Source organism: Vicugna pacos, chromosome 17, assembly GCF_048564905.1.
Source record: "Vicugna pacos chromosome 17, VicPac4, whole genome shotgun sequence".
Lineage (NCBI taxonomy): Eukaryota > Metazoa > Chordata > Mammalia > Artiodactyla > Camelidae > Vicugna > Vicugna pacos.
In genome coordinates this window covers 23,987,153-24,010,870 of record NC_133003.1, presented here as the reverse complement: position 1 = coordinate 24,010,870, position 23,718 = coordinate 23,987,153, and the positions used below count along the sequence as shown (strand labels likewise).

At 36.0% G+C, this 23,718-nt stretch overlaps 1 protein-coding gene and 1 long non-coding RNA gene across 34 annotated transcripts in view; one reads left to right on the top strand and one right to left on the bottom strand.

Moving 5' to 3' along the window:
• Positions 1–23,718, top strand: part of PBRM1 (polybromo 1) — a 102,238-nt gene that overhangs the window by 41,418 nt on the left and 37,102 nt on the right. For 17 of the 33 annotated variants that reach the window (XM_072941443.1, XM_072941459.1, XM_072941461.1 and 14 more), the window contains 6 exons: positions 660–801; positions 1,943–2,040; positions 9,168–9,444; positions 11,728–11,833; positions 15,043–15,685; positions 19,294–19,505. In XM_072941443.1, coding sequence (XP_072797544.1) covers positions 660–801; positions 1,943–2,040; positions 9,168–9,444; positions 11,728–11,833; positions 15,043–15,685; positions 19,294–19,505 — 1,478 coding nt within the window. Of the gene's footprint in view, positions 1–659; positions 802–1,942; positions 2,041–4,297; positions 4,343–9,167; positions 9,445–11,727; positions 11,834–15,042; positions 15,686–19,293; positions 19,506–23,718 lie in introns of all 33 variants that reach the window. The other 16 variants (XR_012060660.1, XR_012060659.1, XM_072941431.1 and 13 more) reach the window with 1 other exon arrangement.
• Positions 1–23,718, bottom strand: part of LOC140686767 (uncharacterized) — a 46,635-nt gene that overhangs the window by 2,926 nt on the left and 19,991 nt on the right. The gene's annotated exons all lie outside the window — the stretch shown is intronic.

Genomic DNA, 23,718 nt, shown 5'->3' with positions numbered 1-23,718 from the left:
ATAGTAGTTTCAAGTGTACAACAAAGTGATTAGGTTATATGTATGTATGTGTATATCTATTTTCTATTTTTGATTCTTTTCCATTACAGCTTATTGCAAGATACTGAATATAGTTCTTTGTGCTATACAGTATTGCCTTGTTATCTGTTTCATGTATAGTGTGCATCTGTTAATCCCATATACCCAATTTATCACCCCCCCACTTCCCTTTTGGTAACCATAAGTTTATTTTCTATGTCTGTGCCTCTTATTGTCTGAAATAGGTAGATCACTGTGATTCTTCATTAAGGTAGCTTAAAACCTCCCTGATTTTCGTAAATCTCTTCCTAGGGTTTTCATTTTAGCCATGAGCAGGGTTTTTCCATTAGGATTTTGGCTAATACATTTGCTTTGTGATTGACCACCTTATGGGGTCGTCTTACTACCTTTTGTAGTATTTTAGTTTATACTTTTGGATTTTCAGTTAAATTGTCATACTGCCTAACTATAACAGTGCCTCTTTATTTTATATTTTGAAATTGTCACTTCCGGGCGTTTAATCAGTGTCAGTAGTAAAGATACCTTGTAGTGTTTGTCAGGATTTTTGCACTGGGGTTTTAGGAAGAGTGTTTCATAGTTTTAATAATGGAAAACTCTAGCCATGTGTTTGTCTTTCACAGAACAAAGTTAAAGAACCAAGAATATGAAACTTTAGATCATTTGGAGTGTGATTTGAATTTAATGTTTGAAAATGCCAAACGCTATAATGTCCCCAATTCAGCTATCTACAAGCGAGTTCTAAAATTGCAGCAAGTCATGCAGGTATGATTTCTTGGTTTTGCTAAGTTGTATGCATAATTGAAATAATTTTACACATTTTGAGGAGGTTCTTTTAAGATGTGTGATTTCCCTCCAGCAATATCACATGATTCTTTTCAACCACAAGTACTGCTGAAAATTTCTTTAGAGTTGTCAGAAATAGTAGTTTAGGCTGGGTTAGCTTTGTGACTGGAAGAAGCAGGGATTCGTCTCTGGGAGTAATTTTAGGGTTGTCCGGAAGTTTCCCTCCAATCGCAGATGATGAATCTGTCATTTAGATTTTATTTCTTTTGTTCTAGACTTTGTCTCTCTTAAGGTAGGGTTAGTCCTAGGAGAAAGGACATCTTAAGGCTAATTAACCATTGTACAGTGCCCATGAGTTTATTGAATCCTCTCTGAGAGCACACCTTGGAGGACATCTGAGGTCACAGGTGATCTAGGTGTTTTGAGACAAAAAAGCTTAGATATGAAGTACAAATTGTGTCAACCTGTCAGTTTTTGGTGGGGTCTTTGTGGAAAGACAATCTCAGGGCAAGGAAGCAAGAAAGGCAATTTTAGGTCACCTGTAGAATCTTCATTTTGTATGGTCAAAACTGTCATCAGTGTTGTAGATTTCAAGTATTTCCTTTCCATTGCTCTGTATATATTCCCTTAGTCAGCTGTGGTTGGGCTTTTAGCTCTGTTGGACAGAAGGTCTTTAAAAATGCATGTGTTGATAAGTAGATCTTCTTTCACCTCTCACATTAAACTTCTCCTTAGTCACACTGTTGCTTAAGAAGTCAAGGGTACAAAAGGCTGTCTTTGAGTTGGTTTTACTTAAATGTGGTCACCAGAGAAGGATGCCCCAACAACTTGCCTCAGTATTTTTAACGAGCCGGTGCCCTTTGTAGTTTTACATGCAGTTGAGCTAAAGTTGATTCCTCAACTCTCTGGATCCATTTTTTTTTCCACTTACTTTTCTGTCATACAAGCTTTTGTTGAATCGAGTTACTGAAAAGGTTTAATGACTCTTTCTGATTTTGTGTATCCTACATGTGGTTGTATCTTTCTGCTTGAACCTGATGTTTCTAGCTCTTTAATATTCATATGTTCTAAGTGTGTTCAGCAGAGTGAGCTTAACTCCCGGGATCTGCTCGGTTTTTAGGCAAAGAAGAAGGAACTTGCCAGGAGAGACGACATTGAGGATGGAGACAGCATGATTTCTTCAGCTACCTCTGATACTGGTAGTGCCAAAAGAAAAAGGTATATATACTCTTCTTATAGCTGGAGACATCTTCTCAGTTTCTATTTATTTTATCTTAGATTTAAGTGCAGAAAAATGTTTCTTTAAGCTTTCAAGTATGAATTATCTTATAATCTTTAAATATTTTATATCATTTGTAAATTGTATTGTTAGCACTTTTTTTTGAGCGAATGCTATATTGCTTAAGATAACATAGATAAAAATAACAACTACTTATACAACTTGGAAAAACATGTTATTCTTTTTGCTGTCCAGGTTATTTTGTTTTAATGTGGCATTTTAAGAGTGCCCCCTTAATCTAATTTAGGTAATTTCTACATGGTGAGTTACCAAAAAATTGGTATTACCACTGTAGTGAAGTAAGTCATTACTCTTACCCCTTTGTTTTTCCTTGTTAATCTGGTCTTTACTTGCATTTTTTTAAATTGAAGTATAGTTGATTTACAATGTTGTGTTAGTTTCTGGTGTACAGCATAGTGATTCAGTTATACACATGTATTTTTCATTATCGACTATCATAAAGTATTGAATAGAGTTTCCTGTGCTATACAGTAGGACCTTGTTTATTTGTCATTTTAAGAATGTCATTGTAAAATACCAACTCATAACTTCTTGCAGTTCGTAAACAGTTAAGCTAGATATTTGGTTTTCTTTTCTTTCTAACTTTTCTTTCAACTTCCCTAACCCTTCCTTTTTCTCATGGGTTTTGTGGAAGGGACCTTACTGTGAGATTCTGAAGCTGGACTCCTTTAAAGAATCATGCAAGACCATCTCTTTTGTCTGTGCCTCCCACACGGAATTTCTTTGACTTGATCTTTGTGGAACATCATATTCTTCCTCAGCCTTAACTGTCTCACCAGCTTTATAACATTAATCAATCCAGGGAGGATACCTTAAACAGGCTACTTACTAATAGCAGGGCTTGTCAGATTCAAAATTGAATGAAGAAATAATTATAACTGTTAACATAATTATATTCATCCATTAATAGGTCCACTAAGATCAGAGGATTTTAAGAAGTGGTTTAGAAAAGGAAACTGTCTTATCTTTCCCTCTTATACGTAGCATTTGGGAAAATTTTTTTAGTTTTGAAAATAACTTTTCTATGCTATGCCAAGGTAATTAAATTGATTGGTGTGCCCTGAGATGTGAATCTCCTCCATTACTGGCCTATGAATTTCATCCTTCCAAGTTCTTAATTCCTTATTATACCAGGGACAACGGAGGAAAAATGTGAAACCAGATCAGAGACATCAAATCAAGAACACCTTTGAGTGTAATTATATAATTACAACATCACCTGTGTTTTCCAGATCAGTCACCAATCAAAAATAAAAACTTCTCAGGCAAAAGAAGGTAATGGAGGCAAAAGTGATGGTACAGTTAGTGCCAACACTGAATGAAAAGAGATCTTAAACTAGTTGAGTGTTAAGAAAACAGTTTCAGGGAAGCATTAGCCCAGGCCAGATCCTTAAAAATTATGTATCTCTGTGGCTTATAGTTTGTGGGACAACCCAAGTAGATTAAGTGAAAGTTATTACTCTAAATAAAACCTTCCATGAGGAAAGTGAAGCATTATTTTCTTGAAATAATAAAATCTCACTTTAGACAAAAAAATCTCTTTATGAATAGGTTTCCTAGGAAGTGTTTTGTATAATAAAATGGGAAATACAAATAAGAGAACAAATAAAAATCATAGCTAACACAATAAAAAACATGTCTGGGTTTGAAATATAGGCATGAGTGCACAGTAAGAGGTTGTAAGAAGCAAATCCTATGCTGTGGACTGTGACAAAGGAAATAACACAATGAGCCTTTTAGAAGGTAGTTACGTTAAGAGGTTTCGGTAATAAGAAATAGTATTCTCTAAAATTCAGGCAAACATGACAGCCTAGTAGGTTAAGCTAAGCTTATCCAGAGAAGTCAGAGCCAAGTTTTCCAGATACCACTCAACTTGACTCCTAAGTATTGTGTATGATTCTGTCTTTGCCTTATTTTTTTCATGTCAAAGATTGTGAGAAAGATTAATTGGGTATATTCTCTTCATTCTGGAAATGCATTCTTCTCCCCAACCCCTCTACCCCAAAATCCACCTGCTATCTTCCATGTTGAAATGTTCCAAGTATTCTTAATACCTTTTATCCTTTGGATTGAATAATCCTCTTTTTTTCTCAATCATATTTGGTTTATACAAGACTCTCCAATGTTGCTTGTTTTGTTTCTCTTCACATGTAATGTTTGTTTCTGCTTTCCCAGGAACACTCTTGACAGTGAGATGTTGGGTCTCAGGAGGCTATCCAGGTGTGCAGTCCTTTTTTTATGCATAAACATATTTTTAAAAGTGTAACTTCTGTGGCATGGTCAGTACTGATTAGGTGAAAAGTGAAGCCGTAAGCATGTGAAATAATGGTTTTTATTTGGGTGTCAGTTTATTTCATGAGTAAAGAAAGCAGTATAGTTTAGAAGTATAGTTAGTAAAATAAATTCAGAATTAGCCTTGATATGTTCAGGAGCCTTAATTTGTTGCCAGCTTTACCAGGGGCAGCAAGCCCTCTCACCAATCAGTGTGGCTGTGCTTCTGCAACAAAATATGGAGAGGCTGAGAATATGGTGGCATTGCCAATATCCAGGGGCTGGCAGTGCTGATTGCCTTGCAGGGATGTCTTTTACAGATTGCGGGGTGGTGGAGGGATCAAAATCAATGTTGACAATCCAGGTGATGTCAGCTTATTTGGCACCTATGCCTTGGGTTAGTGCTTCTTGAGCATGAATACGTTTCCTCAGTCTCTGATCTTGTCCATGTTTTATTTCTTTAAAAGCATCCATGTCTTTTGCATGGTATTTATGATTTTAAAATAGCCCATAAGTTGCTGTGTTACATTCCTAGTAATCATTATGTGGTGCTTTCATTTTCACCTTTGCCATCTGGCATTCGTGGAGTGTCAGTTGTTTGCAGAACACCAGACTCTGCTCTTAGGTCATAAAGGAGAACATTTAATCATTCCCTCTACCTTCTAGGGACTTACTGTCCAGGAAAAGAGGCAGGTTGAAAACAAATTAAATTATGTGGGAGCAATGTGGTAAAATAATTATGTAAAATACACAGTTGTAGAGTTGTGTGGAAATGTGTGATTGCCCATATAGCTTTGGGAAATGATTTCTCTGTCATGCTTTTCCTTGAAAGTTAGATGTTCTACATGTTGCTGTCATATGAAGTCCACTCTACAAAGTTAGTGTGTTAGTATCTTCTTCCTAATATTTTCCTTAAGAAAGGTTGTCTTAGTTAGGTGATAAAATTAAGAAAAAGACCATGGATTGTATTTCTTTTTTATCATTCATAGTGTATGGCACTGCTTCTGGGTAGTAGTAGAAGAAATAGAAACATGGGGCATCATGGAATAGTGTTATAAGCCCAGGCTTTAGAGCCTGACTATCCAAGTTCAAATCCCAGTCGTTCTTAATCAGCTTTGTAGTCTGAGCCTCATCTCAACTTCTTCATCTGAAAAAGGAGTTGATGAAATACCTACATAGGATTGCTATGAGGACCTGATTGATTAACATGTTTAAAGCCCATGAAACTGGGCCTAGATTTAGTGAGTACTCAATAAATGTAGTTCTGATTTTTTTCTGGAAGTATTTCCCATTAATATCAAGTCTTGGTAGATTTCATTTTGTTTTTAGTCAGATGTTACTAATCTGGAAAAACTCATTAAAAAGATAAATAAAAAGGTTTTGTTCCTTGAAGATTGGAAGATGAAATGTAGCAAGCCTTGTAAAAGAAGAACCTTGGATTTACTTGGCTTCATAGCAGACAACACTGAAGATCTCTAGCCAGGGAGTTAAATGCTGGGAGACCTTGAAGCCTGTGAGCAGGGTTGACTTTGATTAGAGAGGCCCTTTGAAAGAGATAACTTTTTATCATCCACTTGCATGATAAAAGCAGCCTTGTAATTATCAGCTGATTCAACTCTCATTCTCATTGCTTACTTTTTTATGGCCTTAGGTATTCACTTGACCTCTCTAAGCCTCTGTTTTTACATTTGCAAAGTTGGAATAATTGTACCTGGTTCCTAGAGTTTGAGGATTAAATGAGTGTTCATAGACCCTGGCACACGGTAGAAGTGTTAGCTGTAACTGTAAATAGGAATCTCGTGTGTATATCCAAATATGCTTACATATAATAATAATTAATAGCTTCATACGAAGAATAATGATAAGGACATATGAGAATGTGGTCAGCCACAAACTGTGAAGGTTAAGACTAACACCACAGCATGAAAAATTAAATGGAAAGGTTGCATCTAGAAGGTCTGTGGAGGTCCTCTAGAGCTTTGTGATAAACTTAAGAAAAGCAAAAAGTGACACTGATTCCAGTGTTTTAGGCTAGGTTGAGGTTCAGGAGGATGGTAAGATGGTGGTCCTGGAAAATCAGAGATTCAGAGCAAATCCTCTACAAGCTCATAATCCGTGCAAATTAGAAAAAGCACACATTTCTCAAGATGCTCGACTTTCATTTATTGGAAAATTGCTGTAATATACCAGTTTTGTTAGCACAGGACCATTTATGGCCCATCTGTAAAATTCTAAAATTGTATATTTATTATAACACTGTCTGTGATCTGTATTGATATCCCGTTAAATGCATCCTTAAGTGCAAATGATAAACAACCCTGGTTTTGAACTCTTTTAAGAAGTATTTTACCTAAGTATGTTCACAGGTGCTGATTAAAAAAAGAGGAATGAGTATGCCAGTTACAAGGTCTGGGATTTAATTTTATGCAGCTCTCCCAAAATAGGGATGAGTGAATAAACTGCTTATAGTTAATGGTGTGAGATAGGAAGAGAGGTAGGATGAATATAGACGGGTTATAAGAAGAATGTGGAAATCAAAGTGACATTGCAAACAAAGTATCAAACAGGGGAATATGGTAACTATCTTTTTGTAGTAGTGTTTATCTCATTTCAAAAAATATTTGAAGTTACTTTCAAAAGTAGATATAAAAAGATTCAGCATCATATTGGAAAAAAATTAAGTAAATATGCCAGCCATCCAAGCTAATACAGTTATAAAAAAATATGAAGTTTAGCTATGAGTTTTTTCTGACAGTCAGATTAAAAGTACTGGACCAGTGGTTCTCAGTCTCAAAGGCAATATAAGGATCTCAGAAAATGTAAACAAAATAACAGAATGATTTGTTCAGAGAAGATCATAAGTGACCGTAATAATCAAAGTTTTGCTTGCCTTTGAAGATGGAAACCAGTTATACATCACTGTCTTAAAGAGTGAATGATATAAATGGAGACAGGATATTATCAATAATACAATTCCTAAAACAGTAAATTTTAGTTATTAGAGCAGTTATTAAATTCTGTGGTATCAAATTCAGGTTCTGAATTTTTCTTTAGAGGCTTCTTGAAGGCTGAAGTCATCTGTGTTCTAATCTCTGTCCTGATGTGGAACTCTGATGTTGAAGCTTTGTCCCGCATTCCCCTTCCATTATTCACTTGCTAAAGTCCTAGACTGAGAGAGCTCTGCCTCTCACATCAGCTCCCAAGGCTGCCTCTTTGAAGAAATAGTTTCCACTAGATGAAACTTCTCCTAGATTGCCACCATCTAATAATCACTTACTTGTCACAGACACAAAAATACTGAGAGGAGGAAATGACAAGAATGATCTCAGAGCCACCAAGGGAAATGAACAGTCTAAGTGAAGACACACACAGGTGACAGAGATGATCCCAACCCTAGGAAAGTCTCCTAATTGGATCACTTCCAGGTTGCCTTGAGCTCCATGATTTAGGAAGATATGCATTCTGAGACGTTTTAAAATCTTGTCTTAGGATATGTATTTATTCTCTCATGTGTTAATTCTTGATTTGAGTTTTGTTTCTTATTTTTAAAAAAGCATATTTTGAACCTAGTAGAGAAAATATCTGGCCTTTGGCTTCTTTATGACCCAGCAATAGAGTGAGTGAGTGGTCAGAGGACTGGACTAGGAGACCCATTTGGCCATGTAGTTTGTTTGAGGAATGAACTTCCTTCCATGTATAAGATACGAAACAGGTAAAAAATATTTACTTATTGAATCTTAGTGTTTGTTGAAGAGAAATTAAAGCACATTTTATTACCTACCTTGGAGACTGCTGATTTTATTACCTACTTTGGAGATTCTGGCTAGAATCTCTTTATCTGTGTCCTGAGGACATATAACAGTGGGCCAGAAATCCTATTGGAAGATCATCTCTTCTAATAATTCACTGGACAGCTCACCTTGGGCAAGTCATTTAGCCTCTTTGAGCCAGTTTCCTCAATAATTAGGAAGCTAGCCCATGTTTTCTTGGGCCCCTTTGTAACTCAGGTTCTAACCTGTAGTCCCTTGTACTTTGTTCTATAACACTCACATCTGTTTCCTAGCATCACATCTTATGGGAGAATTTAGGGATTCACACTCAAGGATAAAAAATTTACTCAAGAGCTCAGATGAACCACAGATCATTTATTCTTTAAGCTACGTTGGGATTGTGGAATAATGCTGGAGGAGGGAGCGAGTAGAACTGACCCTGACAGGATAAATGCAAGAGCGACTTGTACCCACTATAGAGACATTAGTCTGACAGACAACTTCTCTTTGTTTTCTGGTAATCAGGGTATGCAGGTGTTAAGGAGTGGTTGTCTTAAGAGATGGAATACTTTTCTTTTCTTTTTGTTTGTTTTGTTTGTTTTAAAGGAGGACTGTTAGTAACAGAGAGTCAGCAGTTTTATTCCATTTTCACTGTTATTAAAAACAAAAACTATATTTCAGTTGATAATAGAATTTCATTTTCTTTGGAATCAGACAAGATCTTTTTTCAAGCATTGTATTTCGTAAATATTCTAAACAGGTTTGTCTGGTGTTCTTGGCTACTCCTGCCAGAGTCACTGTTTTAACTATTTTGAACATTTTCCTAATGTTTACTTGTAGCTTCCAGCATGTTTACTGTGATTGTGGCATACATAGTCAATAAATTATAATCATTGTGAAACACCTGCCCACAAGATTAATTTGTTTCATTTCAAATTTATTCTTGTGTCAAGAAAACTGAACCTGTTTTCATTTTCCCCCTTTTCTATCTCCCCCCTCAATAGTAAAAAGAACATAAGAAAGCAGCGAATGAAAATCTTATTCAATGTTGTTCTTGAAGCTCGTGAGCCAGGTTCAGGCAGAAGACTTTGTGATCTGTTTATGGTTAAACCATCCAAAAAGGACTATCCTGATTATTATAAAATCATCTTGGAGCCAATGGACTTGAAAATAATTGAGCATAACATCCGCAATGACAAATATGCAGGGGAAGAGGGGATGATAGAAGACATGAAGCTGATGTTCCGAAATGCCAGGCACTACAACGAGGAAGGCTCCCAGGTAAGGATGTGTGGGAATCCTTGAGTGTTTTCTTTAGAGCTACTCATGGAATAATGCATTTTGAGAGACCAGGTCTAGAGACCTAACGTAGGTTACTCTTCTCAGTGAATAGCTTAGTATTTTGTCTTTTCTTAATTGTTTAATATGGGAGGCAGGACTTTATAAAGGTCAGAAAGTTCATACTCTGTACAGTCGTCCCTCAGTATCAGTGGGGGATTGGTTCCAAGACCCCCGTGGATACCAGAATCCACAGATGCTCAAGTCCCTTATATAAAATGGCGTAGTACAGTTGACCTTCCAAATCCACGGGTTCCACATCCATGGATTTGAAGGGTTGACTATATTCTGACCTCCTAGATTTGAATCCTGCTCTGCCAATCCCTATGTAATATATCTTTTCTGAACCTTATCTTTCTCATCTGTAAATTGGGGATAATAGTAGTACTTGCATCTGAGTGGTTGTAGATTTAAATGCCGTAATGCCTACAGAGCATGTAGCACAGTACCTGGTGTTTGAAAAAGCACTCAAATGAAAAGCACGGACATTAAAATGTTTCATTATCATTATTATTATTGTTATTACTATCCTCAGTAGCCATGCTTCTCTAAGGATAGTCCATAAAGTTGTATAATTATGTAAGTACCAGAATATTCCCATAATGTACCTCTGAATAATTCTGTTATGAAGCACCTTGATTTTCAGTTCTTTATCAGAATAGCTAAGATACAGTCTTCCTTCTTTTATAATTTTTTCTATTTCATATCCTTTATCTTTTGAATTGAGGTATACTTGACCTGTTTCAAACATACAACATAATAATTTGATACTTGTATATAGTGAAAATGATTACTGCAGTTAAATCTTAATTAACATTCACCACCATATATATAGTTTTAATTTTTTTTTATGATTCGAACTTTTAAGATCTCCTCTCTTAGCAGCTTTCAGATACGCAGTACAGTATTATTGACTAGTCACCATGCTGTACATTACATCCCCATGACTTATTTATTTTATAACTGGAAGTTTGTAGCTTTTAACTCTGTTAACCCATTTTTCCCATCTCCCACCCCTGCCTCTGGCAGCCACGAATCTGTTCTCTGTATCTATGATTGTGTGTGTGTGTGTGGGAGGTGGTGGGGGTTTTGTTTTTTAGATTCTGCATCTAAGTGAGATAATATGGTATTTGTCTTTGATTTATTTCACTTAGCGTAGTGTCCTCAAGGTTCATCCATGTTGTCACAAGTGGCAAGATTTCATTCTTTTATGGCTAAATAATATTCCTGTGTGTGTGAGAGAGACATTTATTTTATTCATCCATTGATGGACACTTAGGTTGTTTCCATATCTTGCCTATTGTAAATAATGCTGCAGTGAGCATGGATGGGGTTGCATATATCTTTTCCCTATTTCCTTTATCTACTTTAAATCTCTCAGAAATAAAATTACATTTTCAAATCATTTATTTCTTTTTTGTGTTGTTGAATTTTAAAATAAAATAAAGTAGGCACTGAGGGTACTTGTGATCAAACGGTTCTCGCTATCATAGGGGTTTACACTGTCCTTGTTGTCATTGGCTAATGTCTGCCACTGGTAGAGAAAAATCCACCCTTAAGAGAGGTGGCCAGAGAAGAGAGGTCACTTATTCCCTCAGCCTCTCTGCTCTGGTGGCAGTCAGGGAGAAGAACCTCTGTAGTGGGAGTGGGAAGAGGCAGCTGTGGAGACGAAGCCATTAGGTGAGTAACCTTGTCATTGACTATGTATTACTACCCTTGGCTCAGTCTTCAGAAAGAGAGCCTAAGCAGGGATTGTTGGTTTTCAGAGGTCGGATTCCAGACTGTGAACTCACACTGATGTTAAATCCGTTTTAATAACATTTGAGATGTTGCTCTCCAACTATCAAATATTTTTAATTTTTCATTTCCATTGAGCTAAGTCTATTACCATGAGGGTCCAGTGGAAGAGAGGTTTGTGAAGAGACAACATATGTAAACATGCTTCAGAACTTCTGCAGAAACTTGAAATAATTCTACTGCAGTAGGTCTCAAACTTGAGACTGCATGTGTGCACAACAGAGTCACCTGGAAAACTTTAAACAACAAACCAATTAAGGCCAAAGCCCACCCCACAGAGAGATGATTTTGTTGCTCTGTAGTGATCTCAAGCTTTATTTCTTTAGTTCCCAACTATCCTACCTGTGTTTTTAAAACTTCTTTGTGAATATATATTATACTTCAATAAAAAGCTTCTTAGAAAATAATTATATTTATAATTAAATATAGGTGTACAATGATGCGCACATCCTGGAGAAGTTACTCAAGGATAAAAGGAAAGAGCTGGGCCCACTGCCTGATGATGATGACATGGCTTCTCCCAAACTCAAGCTGAGTAAGGCGGCTGCACACTTCATTGTTCAGTTCAGGCTGTCAAGGATAGATTACTGATTTACTGAAATAATATTTAATAATTGGTGAATATAACTGAACTTGTACTCCAGCATGGAGTTTCTTCCCTCCTCTCCAGCACTCTTTTGTCTTTTAAGTTAAACGTGAAAGCATGTGAGGAATAGAAAACTATAATGTCAAAGGTTTTGTTTACTTTCTTGAATGCGGTAGACATTTTGTAAATGTTAAGTAGTAAGAATAGATATTTTTTCTACATGTGATGCCCAAAAGAGTAAAGTAGCAAGATTTTCTTTTTTCATTTCTTCCTTTTTTTAAATTTTTGTATGTATGTTTGCTAATTACTAGAATTAAAAGTGAATCCCATCTCCTTCTAGATAGAATTTGAGAGGTTAGAGGTGTCCAGCCACTGTTCTGTAAGTTAACTCGACTGTCTTTTGAGTGTAGTCTGTCGATGGTTGTTTTGTTAAAAATTGTGAGAGAAGAAAAGACAGTAAAAACAATTAGTACCATTGGGCTAAAGAAGAGGTTTCTGCTTTGTTTAAAAATGTATTAATAGGGGAGTAGGTATAGCCCAGTGGTAGAGCAAATGTTTAGCATACTTGAGGTCTTGGATTCAATCTCCAATACCTCCATTAAAAAAGAAAAGAACCAATCCAAGTTAATTAATTAATTAAAATATATAAATAAAATAATTACCAAACAGATGATAGTGGTGGTGTCATATATTCTTTAGAGCCATAATTGCTAAAAAAGGGAAAAACAAGCAGACCCTGCTTTTTTATATGAAATGACTGTAAATTGAATTTTGCAATAGCTTTGGGTATGACTTATTGCTAAATTATGATTTCTTTGTCTTTTCATGGAATTATGAAAGCATACAGAAGTTTTGCAGAAATGGAAACCTACCTTTTAGGGACCTAATGCCTTTTAAAACTAGAATTAATTCCATAAGTTGAGTTAGGAAACTAATGATAGATAGGTAATTTAGTAGTTACTATCTAAATATAAGTAAATACATATTTATGTATGTATTTTAAAGTTCAGGGAAAGGATATTTTAACATGATGTTAAGTTCCTTTTCATTTTTGTTTTATATTATGAAAAATTTAAAACATATACCAATATAAAAAATAGTACAACGAATCTCTGTCTATGCTTGTTACTCAGCATTTATCAAGTTTGTCCCATATTTATTTCCTGCATCCTCTTTTTTCTTCTTTTTCATTTGCTCTGAGTTATTTTAAGCCAAGTCCAATCATGCCATTTCACTTCTGCATAGTTCAGTATGTATCTCTAAAATATGCAGATACTTTCTTAAATAACCATGAAGTCATTGTCACACCTAACAAAATCTGCAGTTTCTTGGTTTCATCTGATACCTGACAAATTTTCAGATTTTTGTGATTGTCTCACAGACACATTTTTACAGTTGGCTTCTTCAAATAAAGATGTAATTAAGTTCTGTATATTACATTTGATTGTTATGCCCTTAAAAAAAAGTAGAGCAATTCCCCACTTATTTTATCCTCATGCCATTGACTGTTTAGAAACCTAGTCACTTTCTTAATACAGTCCCAAGTTACAGATTAGTCAGTTTGCTTACTTCCTTGTGATATCAGTTAACTTTTTCCTTTATTCCTCTTATTTCTTATAAATGGAAGTTAACTTTAAAGGCTTGATTAGATTTAGTTTTAACTTGGCAAGAATTCTTCATAATAGGTTTTCTGCACTTATATTGGGATAATGTCTGGTTGAGGTAGAATCCAAATAAGTTCCACACATTTCATTTAATTGATACTTCTTTTAATCTGTAAATTCTCCTCCATCTTTCTTAGTTTTCCTTGCAGTCTGTTGAAGAAATTGGGTTTGTACTATGGTTTCCAGTCTGAGTTTTGCTAATTGTATCCCTTTGCTTTAGTATAATATGTTCTTTCGTCCTTTGTATTTCCAGTAAATTGGTAGTTGGAGCCAGAGGCTTGATCACATTTAGATTAAATTTGATTCTCATCCCTCCCTTTAGCACAGAAGCTGACTTCAGAGGTGATATATCATCTTCCATCAGGTGGCACATAATATCTTGTTGTTTCTTTCCAATATGTTAATAGCTATTGATGCTACGTTATTAATTCATGAAAGAGATGTAAAATAGAGATAGTTTTAATTTTAAAGTTCCTTGCTCATTTACTAGCTGGAATACTTCAGTATAGAGAGTATTGCCTCATCCAGTATTTGGTTACCTAGTAGTGCAGTTGTTTGTATGTATTGTTTTGATTTTTGAAAGGATGAAAGTTAGATTTTTTCCCTTTTATTTGCCAATTTTCAAATTAATAAAATACAAAGAAAATAATGCATTGGTTTACTAACATAGTCCAACATTTACCCCATTTTTTGTTTTTTAGATGTGACCATGGTAAGAAGTCATTGATAGATTCTTTAATATCTTGTGTTTCAAGGTATACCAGGCTCATCCTGTATAATCAGCCATTTATCAAAGAGCTACTGGCATTAATATTTGAAATCAGTATTCCAGAGCTATAGTCTATATTGTCAAAACTGTATTAGAATATACCGCTACTGGGTTGGTCTTTGTTTCTAGGATTTTGGACAAGCTAAGAAATTTTATGTGTGTGTTATATTTAAGGAGAAAATATATCATAAGTTCACACTGAGAGGGGAGGGTATAGCTCAATAGTGGAGTGCTGTGCTTAGCATGCACGAGGTCCTGGGTTCAATCCCCAGTACCTACATAAATAAACAAACAAACAAACCTAATTACCTGCCCTCCCCCAAATTTCATACTAATACTCTCAATTGAGATTCAAAGCAGCAAGGTTTTTGTTCAATGTCCTCTGTTTTAACATCTCTTTTTCTCCCTTGATGAAAATCTCAGTTCTCAAGGATAGCATAGGTGATAGAATTAGAGTTTCACATAGCTACTCATTTCCTTTTTTCTACCTTATTCACAACTGTCTCAGCATAGCAGTACTTACTGTCCCACCAAAAATATGAGTACTGAAAACAGTTTGATTTTTTTCTAGTTGTTTGTTGATAGGATATATTCACTAGAGACATACTAAATTACTGTATTTTATAAGTCACTTGGAATAGTCCCAGGTTATGGTTGTGCTACCAACTGTATACAAGTTTAAGTTCATTTGTTTTATCTCTTTAACATTAAATCTCTTTCTTTAGGTAGGAAGAGTGGTATTTCTCCTAAAAAATCAAAATACATGACTCCAATGCAGCAGAAACTAAATGAAGTCTACGAAGCTGTAAAGAATTATACTGATAAGAGGGGTCGCCGCCTCAGTGCCATATTTCTGAGGCTTCCCTCCAGATCCGAGCTGCCTGACTACTATTTGACCATTAAAAAGCCAATGGACATGGAAAAAATTCGAAGTCACATGATGGCCAACAAATACCAAGATATAGACTCCATGGTTGAGGATTTCGTCATGATGTTTAACAATGCCTGTACATACAATGAGCCTGAGTCTTTGATCTACAAAGATGCCCTTGTCCTACACAAAGTCCTGCTTGAAACTCGGAGAGACCTAGAGGGAGATGAGGACTCTCATGTCCCAAATGTGACCTTGCTGATTCAAGAACTTATCCACAATCTTTTTGTGTCTGTCATGAGTCATCAGGACGATGAGGGAAGATGCTACAGTGATTCCTTAGCAGAAATTCCTGCTGTGGACCCCAACTTTCCAAACAAACCCCCTCTTACTTTTGACATAATTAGGAAGAATGTTGAAAATAATCGCTACCGGCGGCTTGATTTATTTCAAGAGCATATGTTTGAAGTATTGGAAAGGGCAAGAAGGATGAATCGGTAAGTTTTCAAAGCCATTTCTTTTTGAGAAGGTGTGACATTTAATGCAAAACAGAATAAAGAATTTTGCTTTGATATGCTATTTCAGTGTAGGTACATTGATTACAGCTGATGGGGTACTATTTTGAATTTTAATCAGCCGAAACTTCTAGATAACAAGTATATTCTGTGGAGGAGAGAAGGCACACTGCTCAATCATCTAGAGTAGGGCCAATGAGAAGAAAGAATAGGACAAATTGAAGATCTGTTTAAAAAGCATAAACTCTTAAAATATAGCCTTTTAAGAACAAATATTTTTAGGGAGGAGGATATAGCTCAGTGGTAGAGTGCATGCTTATCATGCTGAAGGTCTTGAGTTCAAGCCGCAGTACCTACATTAAAAATAAATAAACCTAATTACCGCCTGGTCCAAAAAAAATTTTTTTTAAGTTGAATGTATATAGAAATTCAAATGACCTAAAATAGCCAAAACACTTTAAAAATTTTTTAATATAATTTTTAAAGAATAAAATTCTTTTAATTAGAGATAATAATATGATTTTCTTTCAGAGTTTGAGTTCAATGCAAGCATACTTTAAATAAATTAAAATATCTCTACGATACTGATCTAAGGTTAGAGTGACTTAAATTTGATTGCCATTTCAAATACCTAAAAGGGTTTCTTTTTCATCTTAGATTTCTCACCTTTTTTTGTTTTTTTGTTTGTTTTGTATTTTGGGGGGGTGGGGTTGGGTAATTAGGTGTATTTATTTAATTGTTTTTTAAAATGGAGTTACTGGAGATTGAACCCAGGACTAAGCATGCACTCTACCACTGAGATATACCCTCCTCCGGATTCCTCACTTTAATGTTCATTCTGTAGACAATAAATATTCTAAAAGAAGCTGTTGAATTTAAATTTCAATGAAACTTAAGTTCCCTTCTAATTTGATCTGTGGTGTGTATCTACCACTTAACAATGGTATATACTCAACTGTGAAAACATTTTCAGTTCAGCAATTACAGTGTCTTCTGTGTGTTCTTGGGGTCACATGGGGGGAATGTTAAAAGTTAAAAATACTAATCCTACCTTACTGGGGCTTATAGTCTATCATGCTGAGAGCTGGGCTTTTAGTCAGTGGGCATGGGGTTATTCCAGCTGGGGTACCTGTGAAGCCTGCATTTGCCCTGGGCCTTGAAAGAAAATGAAAAGTAGCCTTTGCTGTTTCTATTGAGCACCTGCTCTTTGTAAAGCACCACCCTAAGTACTTTACGCAGATAACCTTTAACACTTATAAGAGCCATTCTGGGTGTGTGATAATCTTCCCAGTTTGTATATGAAGAAGTGCACAACAGAGAGAAATAAGTTGCCCAAAGTCACACAGCTAGTAAGTGGGGTGGCTCATCTTGTTCCTCACTGTAAAGGGCCACTGCTGAGCCAGTCACCAAAACACCGGTCATGGAGCACAGCCATGGCTTTGAGTGCTGTGCTCTAAGAGCTTGACGTCTGACAGTTGGCAGAATGCCTGTGCTTAGGGAAAAATAATTCCAGGTATGAGATACCGTATAACAACTTGATTTTGGTTAAAGAAGATGGAGTATGTAACTGCATTAGAGTTCTAAAAAAGCATGAAGCATCAGGGAAGAATGAGAAATGGGTGGGATTCAAATAAGGTGAATTGGTATGTGTAAAAGCATAGGGATAGGAAACGAATAATGTGTGTTCAAGAGACTGATGGAGTTGGTGTCAGATTGGAGAGGCCTTTGAGTGACACATTTAGGAAATGGTCCTTATTCTTCAACAGTGGGGATAGAAATAAAGAGAAAGGTGGGGAGACACCTTGCAGTCAAAATCTGCATTCATTTATTCATAAGTTGTTTTCATTTATTCAGCAAGTGTTTACTGAGTGGCTACCAGCTATGAGCATGTTCTGGATACATGGGACATACCCATAGACAAAACAAACCCTGCTTCCAAGGAGTTTAGACTTCTGTTCTTGTTCTCAGATTTATGTAAATAGCCCTTAAGTCTGAACTCACTACTCTCCCTCCCCACCTCCAGCCCCCATTACATTTTGGGATTAGTTCTGAGTCTTCCAAAATGCGTTTGTCTCTTAGATTATTAGCAACTTTGTTTCCTGCATAGATGACATGATTACTCTAAGAATTAAACAGATTTGCATCTCTAAGAAATGAGCTCTTTCCTTCTCCCATTGTTAATATGATTGGCTTTTGCTTTTGAGGCCTAGGAGATGGAGTTCAGGGTGCAAATTGCTTACTGTTCTGAGCATGTGATGGAATTATGAATCTGCCCTTTCAATGTAAGATGGATTACCAAGTGTGTCTTTAGTTTTTTGTTTGTTTGTTTTTAGTTTTAATTTTATACTTAAAATTCTAAGCTCTTATAAGATTAATTTCAAGTCAACAATCTTTAGAAATCTCTTTTCAGAAAATAAGCATCAAAATAGTGTGATAGGAGTTCCTTCCCTTGGCCAGTTTAATTTTCATTGCTTTCCTACAAGTGTTAGCATTTCTATAATCTGAAGAGATTTTTAAATCTTTCCAGGAACATCCATTTAGGTTGTTATTGGCAGTGTTATAGATTGCCAGTTCACCTTTGCTGATGGGGAGAATCATTCTGGAGACTTTCCTAAAGTTTGATGTTCTAGTTAGTGGTCAGTGTCAACAAACAGCTGCTGGGAGTGCGGCTTGCTAGACTAGCCACACTCCCCTGGCCAGAATGTCTCCATACTGCTGCTAAATCTTGGTCTGTGGTTACCTTTGGGAACAATTTTTCAGACCCCGATAATCTTAGTTAATAGAATTATATTTAAGCCTTCCTCAGACCAACAGTGGATTAGAAATAGTAATAAAATTTTTTTCAATCTAAGTTCTGAAGTTTATTTGGCCTAATCCTCTCATTTTGTAAACGGGGAAAGAGTCTTTACAAAATTTTCAGTGTGACACAGGTAATTTTTTTCCATCTTTCAGTATGTCGTCTCTGCTAGTTCCCCAGAATTATGTAGTTATTTCTGGGAAACTAAAATGAACACTGACCCTGAGGCCTGTAGCCATTATAGGATTCCCTCAGGACTTTGCAGTTTAGATTCAAATAGTCTCTTGAGGCCTACCAACCTAGACAGCAATGATATAGATCCAAAAAGAAGTGGACTGGACCTTTTGTTAACACTATATACGATGTGTGAGTCTCTCAGTTAAGAGAAAGTAAAAATTAATCCAAAGATTAGCTGCAGGTAAGTGTTGCACATGGTGTGGAGCCTTTGTATAGTCCTGGATTCTGGCAGCCCTCTTCTGTTACAAAAAACAACTAATGAACATGCCATGTTTCTCCCCAGGAAACTGTATGAGAGGCCTTTCCTTTTACGTGAGCTGTATAAGGAATGAACCTTAAGGAAAGAGAAACTGGTGGGCATGAGGTTTTACCATGGTAAAATGACACTTCAGATTCTATCCTAACAAATTTTAAGGAATACCCCTTCTTAGAATGTACAGAAGTACCATTATATCAATTAACACATTAAAGAAGCATTTAATAGAATTAAATGTATAATCAAGATGTTTAAAAGAAGCAATTTATATGTCACTGAATACTCTTAATACTATTATAGGACAGATTCTGAAATATATGAGGATGCGGTAGAACTTCAGCAGTTTTTTATTAAAATTCGTGATGAACTCTGCAAAAATGGAGAGATCCTTCTTTCACCAGCACTCAGCTATACGACAAAACATTTGCATAATGATGTGGAGAAAGAGAAAAAGGAAAAACTCCCGAAAGAAATAGAGGAAGATAAACTAAAACGAGAAGAAGAAAAAAGAGGTTGGTTTTTTTCATTTTACTAAATACAAAGAAGTATTATTATACTGTTTTAGCTTGTCTCTTAATTAGCTGTGGAGTAGAGTCCTGTTTGTATAAATGAAAACTCAGGGTGTTGGCTCTTTCAAAATAGACATGGTAAGATGGAAATGTTTTTCTCATATTATCAGTTAGGTCATCAGACTGGAAAAGATTGAAAGTTACACATGACACAGCAGTTATCCTAGTATTTCAGAAACAGAGTCAGTTAATTCACAGATGTGGGAGCTTAATACCCCTTAATACTATTGGTAGGTAAAAAACCTAAGGGGCCCAGCTGAGGCTAGAAAGTGTTCTCAGCAGTGAGTACATAAAGTTTTTGTCCCATTGTTCAACAGTATGGCTTTCCTCGTTCGGACTCAACCAGATAAGAAGATGATATTTTGGTTGAACGACGTGTGGGAGGAAATTTTTATTTTAAATGTATCAACCTAAAAATGTTACTTTGAGTCACTTACCAGAATTTTGAAATACTGGAAAATGGGAACTTTTATTAGAAATGTAATCATTTCTTTAAGAGAGTTTACATAAATGCCTAGAATACATAACTTTCCAAGAGTTATATTAGTCTTTAGGATCAAATTTGCTCCTTAGGGTTTTTCCCCTTAGGGAAGAAAACAAAATAAGTTGATTTGAAGCAAATTCTCATAAGCAATGACACACAAAAAAGAAGAAAAAAGAACCTGTGTGGTGAGAAAAATGATTTTACCAGCACAGGGCTGGCTGCAAAAACCAGCAGCTTTGCTGCCAAATGGGTTGTACTCATTCAGGATGGTGAGTGTGGGTTTGTTGTGCTGGGGGTGTGCAGGGAGGAGGGTCTTTTGTCTTTGTCACCTAAAAGTGGTTGATGCAGGAATGCACAGGGTAAACCTGCTGCTTTGCTAGCTCAAAGTAACAGTTGGGGGTTGGAGAATATCCTGGAAATTAGCCATAGAAAGGCTGAGATAAGCTCTCTTTACATTCTTGGCTGACTGGAAAATTGTGCATGTGCAGGGGAGATACAAGAAACTGATGGAAAACAAAATGCAAAGGATACTTGAAAGTTGGTCACAACTTTGAAAGCATCCCCCAAGCCACGTAACAGATCATTCAGCAGAGGGTGGATACTTTCAGGTTTGAGGGACTTGAATACAGTCTTCACCTAAACCATTGGCTGACTTTTTAACTATGCAGACTTAGGAGCAACCCCTCATGCCATGTGTCCTGGTATGCTTATAATGGAAGTCTCTGAGGAGAGAAGCGAGACAAAGGGGGAGAAAAATACTTGAAGAAATAATGGCTGAAAAACGTCTCAAATTTGATGAAAAACATTAACCTACAGCTCCAAGAACACCATGTAAGAAAACAGAACCACATCTAGGTATATCATAATCAAACTGCTGAAAGAGGATATCTTGAAAGCAGCAAAATGACTCATTATGTCCAAGAAAACAATAATATGGTAATGACTCATAAGAAATAATGAAGGCCAGAGAGCAGTAAAAAGATGCTCAAAATGCTAAAAGGGAAAAAAACTGAACCATGAATTGTGTATCCAGCAAAGCTATCTTTCAAAAGTGAAGTTGAAGTAAAACATTCCCAGATGAATAAAAATTGAAAGAATTCACTGCTGGCAGATCTTCCTTATAAGAAATACTAAAGGAAGAGCTTCAGGCCAAAAGAAAATGACAGCAGGTAGTAATTCATGTCCATAAGGACCGAAGAGTATTGGAAATGGTAAATAAGTGGGTAAATATAAAAGACTATGCCTATATTTTTTTCATGTCTCATACTTTCTTTAAAAAACATTAGATTGTTTAAAGGAATAACAATAACACTATTGTTAGGCATATAAACATTTATAGTTGTATATATATGACATTACTAGCACAAAGGAATGGAGCTATATTAGAGCAAAGTTGCAATACTCAATAAACCTAAGTCAGTATTAATCTGAAGTAGATGGTGACAGGTTAAAGATGCATATTGTAATGCCACTAAAATAGAAAAAGTCAACACAGGAATTAAAATAACACCAGAAAGACTTGCTTAACACAAAAGAAGGCAGTAACAGAGGAAAAAGAGAGCAAAAAGATGTAAGACATGTAAAAAACAAACAGCAAAATGGCAGATTTGAATCCAGTCATATCAGTAATTACATTTTGTGAATAGACTAAACATTCCAGTCAAAAAGCATTGACTATCAGACTGAATTTAAAAAGTAAGATCCAACTATATGCTGTCTATGAGACACTTATTTTAGAGTCAGACATAAATAGATTGAAAGGAAAAGGGAGTGAAAAGATACATTAAGCAAATAGTAACCAAAAAGAGTTGGAGTGGCTATGTTAATATTAGACAAATAGAATAGATTTAAAGAAGATGAAGGACTCCAGAACTGTGAGAAAAGAATGTTTGTTGTTTAAGCCACCCAGACCATGGTGTGTCTTCTTACAGCAACTAAGACAAGGACTGTCAACCACCTTGACCTGACTAACACTTGTAAAACACTACACCCAGTGACAGCAGAATGCACACTCCTGTAAATCCTACATGGAAGATTGTCTAGAATGGACCATGTATTGGATCATAGAACAGTTTCCTCCAAATTTAAAAGAATTGAAATCATATTAAGTTTGTTCTCTAAATACAGTGGAATTAGATTAGAAATCAACAACAGAATGAAATCTAGAAAATCCCCAAACATTTGGAAATGAAGCAGTACACTTCTGAATAACCCATGTATCAAAGAAGGTATCACAAGGGCAGTTAGAAAAATCTTGAACTGAATCAAAATGAAAATAACATATTAAAATTAATAGAGTATAGTTAAAGCAATTCTTAGGAAATTAATATCTTTGAGCATGCGCATTAGAAAGGATTAAGGTCTAAAATGAATCTATGCTTCCATGTCAAGAGGTTAGAAAAAGAAGAGTGAGTCAGACCAGAAGTAAGGAGAGGAAATAATAAAGATCAGAACAGAAATCAATGAAAGAAAAAAGCGGAAAATGTCAGTGCTGTACTGAGTATGACGTTTAAGACACTCATGTTGTTTCTACTAACAGAATTTTATATACTTGGGATTTTTTTTTAAGTTGATTCTTTTCTTGGCAATGCAGAATTAATGGCACCTGTTCCTTGAATTACCCTAAGGCAGTTCTTGAAGTGTGGCCTCTAGGCAAGCAGCATCAGCATCACCTGAGAACTTGTTAGAAATGCATATACTCTGGTCCCATTCCAGGTCAACCAGTTCAGAAACACTGAGGGTGAGACCCAGCAGTCTGTGTTGTAACAAGTGCTGTAGGTGGATCTGAGGTAGTTAAGTCTGGGAATCACTGCTCTAAGACCTTGGGTGTAATGAGTGGAGGAACAAGGACTTATGGCATCTGCCTTCCTTCTTAGTGGATTAGCAATGATGTGTGAACCCATTATCTTTTATGGTGGTACATTCTAAAGAAAAGGCGATACTGACATTTTAAAGACTATTGGTCACTGCCCTTGACTGTTCCTTTGATACCAGGAAATATTTCCAATGATTTAACCTGTGAAGAAGACCTGTGGCAGAAAAGCAGAGCCACATAGAGAAAAAGGCAGATTTTTGTTCCTTCCCATCACTGTACCTATCTCATGGGCCTGGGAGCCTTATGCTGACTAGAGGAAAGGGAGCCCTGCTGCATAGAGCTGCTTTCTGAGGCCTCCGAAACATCCCTATTAAAAGTTACTCATTTTTACACTAACTCAGAGATTGTATTTCTACCATGAGACTGGAAGGTAGAAGTGGTGCTTTGCTGTAGCATGTGCGGGCAACACTAGAAGAACTAAGTAGGAAAAGCTATATAAGCGGCGTATTCAAGGTTATTGTAACTAGTTACTTCTAGTCATCCTATGTCAAGGTACTTTATGAATACTAAAAGACAACACAACACCAGAAAGGAGAGTGGTTGTGTATGTTGGTCACCCCTCTCTATCTTTAAGCCATAAGAATGGGTTTCTTAATAATCGATCGAAATCAAGGGACACTAGAGCTCACAGACTCCTTTTTATATTAAATGCCAAAACTAAATACTCATACGGGGTAAGTAAACAAAGATAAAACAACATAGAAGACTTTCACTTAAATGTGGATAGATTGTACATAAATACCCACTGCTCCTCCTTCCCAAACCTCTAAAATGGGGATTTTAAAACAAAAGAAAAG